The sequence below is a fragment of the Pseudophryne corroboree genome, chromosome 1, assembly GCF_028390025.1.
Source record: "Pseudophryne corroboree isolate aPseCor3 chromosome 1, aPseCor3.hap2, whole genome shotgun sequence".
NCBI classification, from domain to species: Eukaryota; Metazoa; Chordata; class Amphibia; order Anura; family Myobatrachidae; genus Pseudophryne; species Pseudophryne corroboree.
The window spans coordinates 808,016,416-808,028,958 of record NC_086444.1 but is presented as its reverse complement, the minus strand read 5'-3'; the positions used below and the strand labels follow the sequence as shown (position 1 = coordinate 808,028,958).

The 12,543-nt window shown below is 44.4% G+C and overlaps 1 protein-coding gene across 2 annotated transcripts in view; it reads right to left on the bottom strand.

The window, feature by feature from the left end:
- The window catches only part of PAPSS1 (3'-phosphoadenosine 5'-phosphosulfate synthase 1), a 366,081-nt gene that overhangs the window by 273,054 nt on the left and 80,484 nt on the right, over nt 1-12,543 (bottom strand). For both annotated transcript variants that reach the window (XR_010176283.1, XM_063919199.1), the window contains exon 3: nt 281-516. Coding sequence is in view for 1 of the 2 variants with exons in the window: in XM_063919199.1 (XP_063775269.1) it covers nt 281-516 (236 nt within the window). In the remaining variant the exon portion in view is untranslated. The remainder of the gene's footprint in view (nt 1-280; nt 517-12,543) is intronic.

Genomic DNA, 12,543 nt, shown 5'->3' with positions numbered 1-12,543 from the left:
ATTACTTAAAAAATGCATTAAGGTATTATTCAGTGTAATAGAGAAGGACCAAAATTATTGAAAAAAAATGTGCTCCATTTCTTTATATATTGTAAAAATATTCCCACGCTCTTTCTTCTATTGATAAAAACTTGTAAGGACACTGTAGTAGGAGTAAACACTGTGGTATGGATAGCAAATCTGTACACCATTTCTAAAAATGCCTGCGGTCCCCCCTGTACAAAAGCAACAGAATGAATAAGAAAGTAAGACTATAACTTGCGAGACTCAAGACATTTACCTTGGTATATGGTGATATGAAACTAGCAATACACACAAGGCCAGCATCAGCAAACAGCTTGGCAACTTCAGCAATGCGGCGGATGTTTTCTTCTCGATCTTCCTGGGTGAAACCAAGGTTTTTACTGAGCCCATGACGGATGTTGTCCCCATCTAAAGTGTAACAAGGGATACCATGGCACACTAAATACTCCTCCAGCGCCATGCTGACTGTCGTCTTTCCAGCTCCAGAAAGACCTGAAGATCATTCCGAAGAACAAAAGAGTTGGAACACAGTGGAGCAAGAAAAATAAATATAGACGTTATTGTAAGAACTTACCGTTGATAACGTGATTTCTCTTATGTCCACAGGTATCCACAGGATAACATTGGGATATGCCAGAGCGACAGCGGAAATGGCGCCAAACGGTCACGAGCTTTCTGGCCTCCCAGGATGCATCGGGGCTTCACCATATAATCCCGCCCACTGACTCAGTCAAATCAGTTCTTTCCACAGCGATTAGACAGGAGCATCAGGTAGAAACCTATTTAGGCGATAAGAACACACATGCACACCCTTCCATACAAGTGGGAAGAGGTTTAGTGATTGTCAAGATCCTCAAATCAGGTGCGTCAGGGTGGGACCCTGTGGATACCTGTGGACATAAGAGAAATCACGTTATCAACGGTAAGTTCTTACCATAACGTCTATTTCTCTGGCTGGGTCCACAGGATAACATTGGGATTCCCAAAGCCAGTTTTAGTGGTGGGGACGCTCCTGATTACACAGGAGAACCTTTCGCCCGAATTCTGCGTCATGAGAGGCAAAAGTATCCAAGGCATAATGTCTGATGAATGTGTTAATGGAAGACCATGTGGCTGCCTTACAAATCTGTTCTGCTGAAGCACCCTGTTGTGCTGCCCATGAAGGACCTACCTTACGTGTAGAATGAGAAGAGACATTAGTCGGAGTAGGGAGATCTGCACGAGAATAAGCTCCTGATATAACCATTCGGAGCCATCTTACCAGCGTCTGTTTACTAGCAAGCCATCCTCTTCTATGAAATTCGTAGAGGATGAAGAGAGAATCTGTTTTTCTGATGGCACTAGTACGATCTATGTAGATTCTTAATGCTCGGACTACGTCCAGCGACGCTTCTCCCGCAGAAAGTCCCGATACCTGAAAAGCTGGGACTACAATCTCTTCATTAAGGTGAAACTTTGAAACCACCTTCGGAAGATAACCAGATCTAGTTCTGAGAACTGCTTTATCTGGAAAATAACTTAGGAAAGGAGACTTACACGACAGTGCTCCTAAATCTGATACTCTTCTAGCTGAGGCCATTGCCAGTAGAAAGAGTACTTTAGCCGTTAACCATTTAAGATCTGCCCTCTTAAGTGGTTCAAACGGAAGTCCTTGAAGGAATTTAAGAAATAGATTCAAATCCCAGGGAGCTGCAGGAGGAACAAATGGAGGTTGAATGTGTATAACTCCCTGAAAGAAAGAACGCACATCCTGTAAATCGGCAATCTTTCGCTGAAACCATACAGTTAATGCCGATACTTGAACTCTCAAGGAAGCTACTTTCAAACACTTATCCAATCCTGCTTGAAGGAAATCCAAAATCCTGGATACTTTAAAAGATCTTGGATTCAAACTTTTTTCACTACACCAATGAATATAGACTTGCCATATTCGATGATAAATACGAGCTGAAGAAGGCTTTCTTGCTCTAAGCACAGTTTGAATTACTTGTTTTGAAAATCCTCTAGCTTAGAGGTTTCAACAGCCACGCCGTCAAAGACAGACGATCCAGATGGCTGTGACAACAAGGACCCTGCATTAGCAGATCTGGACGTTGAGGGAGCAGTATTGGTGCTTCCACGGACATCCTCAGTAGATCTGTGTACCAATGCCTTCTCGGCCAAGCTGGAGCTATTAGAATTATGGCTCCCTTTGCTTGCTTTATTTTTCTCACTACTCTGGGTAACAGAGAGATTGGAGGGAACAGATATGCCAGATGAAATTTCCAATTCACTGACAGTGCGTCTACAAGGACCGCTCCGGGATCCTTTGTTCTTGATCTGTACCTCGGAACTTTGCTGATTAGACGAGACGCCATGAGATCTCTCTCTGGTAGACCCCATCTGTTCACTATCGTCTGAAACACTTCTGGGTGTAATGCCCATTCGGTTTCCTGAATGGTGTGCCGACTGAGAAAATCCGCTTCCCAGTTCAGTACACCTGGAACAAATACTGGGACTAATTCTGAGTTGATCGCAGCAGCAAATTTGTTAGCAGTTGGGCAAAACCATGTGCATTTCAGGTGGGGCATGTGTAACATGTGCAGAGAGAGTTAGATTTGGGTGGGGTGTGTTCAAACTGAAATCTAAATTGCAGTGTAAAAATAAAGCAGCCAGTTTTTACCCTGCACAGAAACAATATAACCCACCCAAATCTTACTCTCTCTGCACATGTTATATCTGCCCCCCCTGCAGTGCACATGGTTTTGCCCAATTGCTAACAAACTTGCTGCTGCGATCAACTCAGAATTACCCCCACTGCTGACAATGCTGGAAGATGGAGTTCTGCCCACCTTAGTATGGGAGTTACTTCCTCCATCAATCTTTTGCTGTGAGTTCCTCCCTGATGATTGAGGTATGCTACTGCTGTTGCATTGTCTGAGAGAATCTGGACCGGTCTTCCTTGCAGACTGTCCTTTGCCTGAACTAGCGCCATATAAATGGCCCTTATTTCCAACAGATTTACTGGCAGGCGACTTTCCCTTATGGACCATTTTCCCTGGAACCAAAGGCTTTTGAGTACCGCTCCCCAGCCTTGAAGACTGGCATCTGTTGTCAGGACTTGCCATTCTTTTATCCAAAAGGGTCTACCCTTGTTTAAATGGTCTGTCTGTAGCCACCACGCTAGAGACCTTTTTACGTTTACTGGAATCTTTATCATCTGCTTTTTTATCGTCTGATGATTTCCGTTCCATTTGGTCAAAATAAGGTGCTGTAGTGGTCTGGAGTGGAATTGTGCATATTCCACCATGTCGAAGGTTGATACCATCAGACCCAACAGTCGCATTGATGCGTGGACTGACATTGTCTGGGTGTGCAATGCCTCCCGAGTCATGACCTGCAACTTGACTATCTTTTTCTCTGGTAAGAAAACTCTCTTTAGACCTGAATCCAATATGGCCCCCAAATGAACCATCCGCTGTGACGGATTCAGAGACGACTTTTCCCAATTTATGAGCCACCCGTGTCTCTGTAAACAAACTACTGTCTGATGAAGAGGACTCAAAAGTAACTCCTGCGAATGTGCTAGGATTAATAGGTTGTCGAGGTATGGGAATATTCTTATCCCCTGCTTGCGGAGATAGGCTGCCATAACCACCATAATTTTGGTAAACACCCTGGGTGCTGTTGCTAGCACGAAGGGCAAGACTTGGAACTGAAAATGTTCCTGGAGGATGGCAAACCTGAGGTAACATTGATGAGACCTTGCTATAGGCACATGTAGGTAAGCATCCTGTATATCCAGAGATACCATGTAATCTCCCGGTTCCATAGCCTACATTATGGAGCGTAATCTTGGAATCCAAATGTATTTGTTTAACATTTTGAGATTGAGAATTGGTCGGAATGACCCATTTGGCTTCGGAATCAAAAATAGATTGGAGTAAAACCCCTGTCCCCGTTGTGATGGGGGTACTGGGACAATCACACCGGACTGCAACAATTTCTGCACTGCTTCTTGCAGGGCATTGGCCTTCAACTCTATACGAGACGGGCTGGTGCAAAATAATCTTTGAGGAGGTTGCCTCCTGAATGGGAACCCATACCCGCGAGATACCACCTTCTGCACCCAAGCATCTGTTGTCAACTGTTGCCATACTCCTGCTCCCTATTAGGAGGGGGAGAGGCCATTCTCTAGTTCCTCTATCCATTCTCCCATTGCCTTTGCTATCCAGGACGAAGCCATAGCAGGTCTTACCACTGCTCCTGAGAGAGAAAATATATTTTTCAAGAAGCCTTCTACCCTTCTGTCTGTGACATCATTTAGTGAGGTAGATGACAGTGGTAAAGCAGATTTATGCACAAGTCGCAGTACATGTGCATCTACTTTCGGAGGAACTTCTCTTTTCGAACAATCCGCAGCTGGAAATGAATAAGAATCCCATTTTTTCCTAATTTTATACTTTTTACTGGGTGTCGCCCAGGATTCTTCCATAATTTCCGTCAGATCACCTGACGCTGGGAATTCAGTTTTAACTGTCTTTGTTCGTTTAAACACAGGTGCTTTACATTTTGACACTGTTTTGGCTGATTCCTCCAAAGAGAGAACAGCCTTCATAGCATCAATAAGTTCAGCTACATCCTTTGAACTAAAACTCTGCGACTGATCATCATACAGAGTATTTGAATATACTGTATCATCATCTGTTGTATCATCTTGTGTAGTCTGCCACAAAGACGCATCTTTCTTAGTCTTACCTGTCCCTTGGTTACTTGTAGAGGCTACTGGAACCAAACCGTAGGAAGGGAGCTGCATGTATGGGTTAATCGTGTAACCTATCCCCTGGGGTGGTGCTGCCGGAGTTAACCTGTCCGCTATTGAAGACTAAGTCTGTGCGAACATACTCCATGGTGGCTCTGCTGATTGTTGAACCAATTCCTGCTTTTTACTTTGCTGAAAAGCAAAAAAGTTTGCACATAACCCCTCATAAGTGACCAACTGGCCTATACCAATTAACCCTGTGTTACAAGATAAACATGTTAGGGATGTAGGAGTGCCTGTGAATTGTCCTCGTCACTTTTGCCGCTCACAGACATGGTAATATTCTGCTTATGACTACACAATTTGTGACTGAAAATCACATATACATACATATATATATATATATATATATATATATATATATACACACACACACACACACACACATATATATATATATATATATACATATTTATTTATTTTTTATTATTATTATTTTTTATTTATTATATTTTATTTTTGAGACCAAAATGACACCCTGGCACTCCGGACTTACGAATAACCTGCTCCGGTGCCTTCCCCTCAGAGTTGTCCCTGCTTCATATAGTTCATGGCTGGGCGGCACTCAGAGACTATCATAAGCCATAAAGGTGAACAGGCCCCGTGGGGTAACTTTAATGTGACGTTTTGGGGTACAAAAGGAAGGAAGTTTTGTACCCCGAAATGTCACATTAAAGTTGCCCCACGGGGCCTGTTCACCTTTATGACTTATGATAGTCTGAGTGCCGCCCAGCCATGAACTATAATATATATATATATATATATATAGATAGATCAATCTGACCACAACCGTGCACCTGAATTGAGGTTCAGAACAGGACTGACAACATAAAAAAGTCAGCACACATGCTAGCAGTCAGTCACATGTTAAAACATTAAACATTGTCATATGAGAATACAATCACCATCATAATAACTTACAAGTAGGAAAATTGTATTTCTGTTTAACAGTTTTTTTCCAAACATAACATGTAGAAACAACAGTAATATACAGGTCTCATATGCAATATGTACCAAAATTAACAATTCATACTAACAAGTAGAGAGAATTTTTAGTACTGTATAACCCTTCCTCCATAGAGCGGGATACAGGGAGACTCACCACACTTCCATATCCATCAAATACGCTTGCAAGACGCCGAGTGGATTAAGACGCTACTGGTGTACACTGCCTTTCTGATAACTGATGAAAGACACGGACGCTCACTAACGGACACGGACGCTCAGTGAATGCCACGTATATGCAAACGCTAAGGCCTGCGACTCGGTCCGGCAATCTAGTGTACACAACCGCAGCGTCTAAGCTGCGACCGAGTACCCTCGTGGTAGCGTCTGAGATGGAAGGGAGGTCATTCAGTTCATGGATGGGAGACGCGCGGAAACTGGTCATGAACTTGGGAGAGGGGCGGCCAGGAGAGCGTCTAATTCCCCCTGTTGACTTAAACTCTAAGGATCGTGGCCTCTACCTAGTCCTGGCGCCTATGATCCCTAAAGCGTAGCGCTGTCGCACCTAACAGTGGTCGGCGCATCAACACACTGTTTGTAGTCTCCACCAAAACAGTGTAGCTGTGTCCGGAACCCCTAGTAAGAGGATATCCATAGACTTACCTTCTCCCCATGCTCCGGCCACAGCCTGGTTACGTCTGCTGGACCTGCTAGAAACATCCGACACAGACGCCCGTCGAGACATCACTATACCGCGAAGGTAAGCGTTGTTGCGACTCGGTGGGGAGATGTTGGAGCGACTCTTTCTAGTATGCGTTTAAGACGCTATTAAGAAAAGTCACTAAAAAAACATAGTAAGACTATAAAAATAAAATAATAAAAGCTTCAGGCTGCTTTATTAACAGCAGCCCTGTGACCATGGTCCGGCTCCTGCCGCACCAAACAAAAAACTGATTTGACTGAGTCAGTGGGCGGGATTATATGGTGAAGCCCCGATGCATCCTGGGAGGCCAGAAGCTCGTGACCGTTTGGTGCCATTTCCGCTGTCGCTCAAGCATATCCTGTGGACCCAGCCAGAGAAATATAAATATATATATATATATATATATATATATATATATATATATATATATATATATATTAGCCACAATATCGGCAGCACGGCCAGTTTAAGTCAACAGTAATTACCCAGTGCTTCTCCTAGGTCTCCACAGCTGGATCTACACAGAGTGCACATACAGGGAGCTCACGGGATTGCAGAAATAACTCAAATTATAGCAGCTTCTTTTTCAACGTTTCAAGGTTTTATTTACCTCGTCATCAGGATAACATAAATGCACAACACACTGACCTTATAACAATCACCTCCCGCATTTGCCGACAAGCGTCGGGTCCCGTGGACGACGCCCACAAATGACGTCATCACACTTCGACAGGTGGGGCTGCTATCACCCTTAGCCCCTCCGTACGCCAATGCCTATATGCTAATTGAGGAACGTAGGATCTTCTTTGAAAATCCTAATATATCTGGCATGATCTTGACGATCTGTTTCTAATATGGACAGGCAATAAAAATGCATTGAAAATGTTTGTGGAGACACATAATAGCTCAGAAAGCCCCATTAAATTTACCTATAATATCAGACTTACGGAAGTGACCTTTTTGGACGTAACTGTGACCCTCAAAAGAGGGGGAACTAACTATTTAATTGTACAAAAAACCCACTGATCGCAACACAATGTTGCACGCCAACAGTTTTCATCTCAAATCCTGTAAATACGGATTACAGTTTTCAGTTTATTAGAGCTAAACGGGTTTGTGGGGATGAGAAGGTTGCTGAGCATCACATTGATGATATGCTGAAAGGGTTTCTATCTAGGGCCTATGATGAAAAATTTTTGGTGGTAGCTAAACAGCGGGCACTGTCCATTCCATGCACTCAGCTACTAACCCGACGAGCTGTAAGTGAAGGTAGAAAGAAGATCTCTTGGGTTAACCACTATAATCCAATGAGAAGCAAAATACGCTATAGGGGTAAGCAATAATGGCATATTGTACAGTCTGACAAAAAAAAACTTAAGCCAGGCGATACTGACCTAATGTCCTGTTATACTAGAGGGCGAACTATTAGGGACTGGGTCATGTGATCTGATAAAAGCAATATGTGACAGGACACCCAAACTCAAAACTTCTTGACATTAAAAAATGGATGTTACAGGTGCTTAAATTGCACTACGTGTCAAGCTTTGAACACTGTGACTAGCTTCAATCACCCCCATAGAGGGAAACATATTCTGATTAATCAGAGTTTCGTGTCTCACCAAATTCATCGCATAGGTGATACCCACACAACTGAGCCCGCAGGGGCAGGTTAAGACTGAAAGGAACCTGCGTGAGAGAATGACGATGCATCGCTCTGCGATTAAACAAGCTATTGAAACTGGTGTAAGTGATCAACCTGTCGCACGTCATTTTCTAAACGCAGTACATGGTCTTTCAACTCTACGCTACATCATAATAGACCATATTCCCGATTCCAAACGGGGCGGCAATCGTGGTTTGAAATTGTTGCAGTACGAATCAAGGTGGCTATTCAGACTAGGGACACTTTCCCCTAAGGGTTTGAATGAAAACCTTGGCTTACGTGGCTTTCGTGGAATTATGTACCCATGGGGCGTTAGATTAAATTAAAATAAATTAAACATAATTTTATTATGCATATGAATTAATAATAATGGAAAATGTTTAGCCCTTGATAAATGAATCATTGTTGTATTTGGATTAGTAACATGTGCCAGGTGTGGTGATTAGTTACAATATTACAGGGTACTGTAATTTAACAATAGGCTGCTATTGATGTCCTGCTGATTTATATGCTGGTCGTTTGCATACTTTTTGTAACAGTCCTTTTGTGGTTTTGTGTGTATTGTTTTTATTGTAAAGGTGCTAATGGTGATTGCAGCCCCACCTGTGGAGAAGTGAGATGACGTCATTTGTGGGCGGGAGGTGATGGTTATAAGGTCAGTGTTTTGTGCATTTATGTTATTCTGATGCGGTAAATAAAACCTTGAAACGTTGAAAAAGAAATTGCTGTAATTTGAGTTATTTCTGCAATCCCGTGAGCTCCCTGTATGTGCAATAAATAAATATAGATTCCAATAAGTAGGCACTCTCCAGTCCATAAATTAAATCTTCTTCAAGCACATTTTATGGACTGGAGAGTGCCTACTTATTGGAATCTATATACATCAGAATCGCCCGTGCAGGGGATTATCTGTGTAGAGCACCCAAAAGATGGAGTTTTGATGAGAGTGCGGGACTCCCCCATTGGATAGATTATATATAATATATATATATATTATATAATTATATATATATAATATATATATATATATATATATATATATATATATATATATATACATACATACATACACATATATATACATACATACATACATACATACACATATATATACATACATACACACACACACATATCTCTTCACAAATCACGGCACTGGAGACAGGTTCAATGCAAAAAAAGACTTGTATTGCAGGTAGACGCACGTTTCAGAGCTTCCGCTCCGTCCTCAGTACCATACAAGATGATCTCGTATGGTACCGAGGACGGAGCGGAAGCTCTGAAACGTGCGTCTACCTGCAATACAAGTCTTTTTTTGCATTGAACCTGTCTCCAGTGCCGTGATTTGTGAAGAGGTGTATGTTGGATAAACACTGGTACGGGGACCTGTTGTGACCTTAGAATAGGAGTGCCGGCTGCTATGGACTGTATATATATATATAATAAGAATTTACTCACCGGTAATTCTATTTCTCGTAGTCCGTAGTGGATGCTGGGAACTCCGTAAGGACCATGGGAAATAGCGGGCTCCGAAGGAGACTGGGCACTCTAAGAAAGAATTAGGACTACCTGGTGTGCACTGGCTCCTCCCTCTATGCCCCTCCTCCAGACCTCAGTTAGGGAAACTGTGCCCGGAAGAGCTGACACAATAAGGAAAGGATTTGGAATCCCGGGTAAAACTCATACCAGCCACACCAATCACACCGTACAACTCGTGATACTATACCCAGTTAACAGTATGAACAACAACTGAGCCTCTCGAATGGATGGCTCCAAACAATAACCCTTTAGTTAGGCAATAACTATATACAAGTATTGCAGACAATCCGCACTTGGGATGGGCGCCCAGCATCCACTACGGACTACGAGAAATAGAATTACCGGTGAGTAAATTCTTATTTTCTCTGACGTCCTAGTGGATGCTGGGAACTCCGTAAGGACCATGGGGATTATACCAAAGCTCCTAAACGGGCAGGAGAGTGCGGATGACTCTGCAGCACCGAATGAGCAACCTCAAGGTCCTCATCAGCCAGGGTATCAAACTTATAGAATTTTGCAAACGTGTTTGAACCCGACCAAGTAGCAGCTCGACAAAGTTGTAAAGCCGAGACCCCTCGGGCAGCCGCCCAAGAAGAGCCCACCTTCCGCGTGGAATGGGCTTTTACGATTTAGGATGCGGCAGTCCAGCCGCCGAATGTGCAAGTTGAATCGTGCTACAGATCCAGCGAGCAATAGTCTGCTTTGAAGCAGGAGCACCCAGCTTGTTGGGTGCATACAGGATAAATAGCGAGTCAGTTTCTCTGACTCTAGCCGTCCTGGAAACATATATTTTCAGGGCCCTGACTACGTCCAGCAACTTGGAATCCTCCAAGTCCCGAGTAGCCGCAGGCACCACAATAGGTTGGTTCACATGAAAAGCTGATACCACCTTAGGAAGGAATTGGGAGTGAGTCCTCAATTCCGCCCTATCCATATGAAAAATCAGATAAGGGCTTTTACATGACAAAGCCGCCAATTCTGATACACGCCTGGCCGACGCCAAGGCCAACAGCATGACCACCTTCCACGTGAGGTACTTTATCTCCACGGTTTTAAGTGGCTCAAACCAATGCGACTTTAGGAAATCCAACACCACGTTGAGATCCCAAGGTGCCACTGGGGGCACAAAAGGGGGCTGAATATGCAGCACTCCCTTTACAAAAGTCTGAACTTCAGGCAGTGAAGCCAGTTCTTTTTGGAAGAAAATCGACAGAGCCGAAATCTGGACCTTAATGGAACCCAATTTTAGGCCCATAGTCACCCCTGACTGTAGGAAGTGCAGAAATCGACATATCTGAAATTCCTCCGTTGGGGCCTTCCTGGCCTCACACCAAGCAACATATTTCCGCCATATGCGGTGATAATATTTTGCGGTCACATCTTTCCTAGCTTTAATCAGTGTAGGAATGACTTCCTCCGGAATGCCCTTTTCTTTTAGGATCCGGTGTTCAACCGCAATGCCGTCAAACGCAGCCGCGGTAAGTCTTGGAACAGACAGGGCCCCTGCTGCAGCAGGTCCTGTCTGAGCGGCAGAGGCCATGGGTCCTCTGAGATCATTTCTTGAAGTTCTGGGTACCAAGCTCTTCTTGGCCAATCCGGAACGACGAGTATAGTTCTTACTCCTCTCCTTCTTATTATTCTCAGTACCTTGGGTATGAGAGGCAGAGGAGGGAACACATAAACCGACTGGTACACCCACGGTGTCACTAGAGCGTCCACAGCTATCGCCTGAGGGTCCCTTGACCTGGCGCAATATATTTTTAGTTTTTTGTTGAGGCGGGACGCCATCATGTCCACCTGTGGCCGTTCCCAACGGTTTACAATCTGCGTGAAGACTTCTGGATGAAGTCCCCACTCTCCCGGGTGGAGGTCGTGTCTGCTGAGGAAGTCTGCTTCCCAGTTGTCCACTCCCGGAATGAACACTGCTGACAGTGCTATCACGTGATTTTCCGCCCATCGGAGAATCCTTGTGGCTTCTGCCATCGCCAACCTGCTTCTTGTGCCGCCCTGTCGGTTTACATGGGCTACCGCCGTGATGTTGTCTGACTGGATCAGCACCGGCTGGTGTTGAAGCAGGGGTCTTGCCTGACTTAGGGCATTGTAAATGGCCCTTAGTTCCAGAATATTTATGTGTAGGGAAGTCTCCTGGCTTGACCATAGTCCTTGGAAGTTTCTTCCCTGTGTGACTGCCCCCCAGCCTCGAAGGCTGGCATCCGTGGTCACCAGGACCCAGTCCTGTATGCCAAATCTGCGGCCCTCTAGAAGATGAGCACTCTGCAGCCACCACAGCAGAGACACCCTGGTCCTTGGAGACAGGGTTATCAGCCGATGCATCTGAAGATGCGATCCGGACCACTTGTCCAACAGACCCCATTGAAAGATCCTTGCTTGGAACCTGCCAAATGGAATTGCTTCGTAGGAAGCTACCATCTTTTCCAGGATTCGCGTGCAGTGATGCACCGACACCTGTTTTGGTTTCAGGAGGTCTCTGACTAGAGATGACAACTCCTTGGCTTTCTCCTCCGGGAGAAACACTTTTTTCTGGTCTGTGTCCAGAACCATCCCCAGGAACAGTAGACGCGTTGTAGGAACCAGCTGTGACTTTGGAATTTTCAGAATTCAGCCGTGCTGTTGTAGCACTTCCCGAGATAATGCTACGCCGACCAACAACTGCTCCCTGGACCTCGCCTTTATAAGGAGATCGTCCAAGTACGGGATAATTAAAACTCCCTTTTTCCGAAGGAGTAACATCATTTCGGCCATTACCTTGGTAAATACCCTCGGTGCCGTGGACAGACCAAACGGCAACGTCTGGAATTGGTAATGACAGTCCTGTACCACAAATCTGAGGTACTCCTAGTGAGGAGG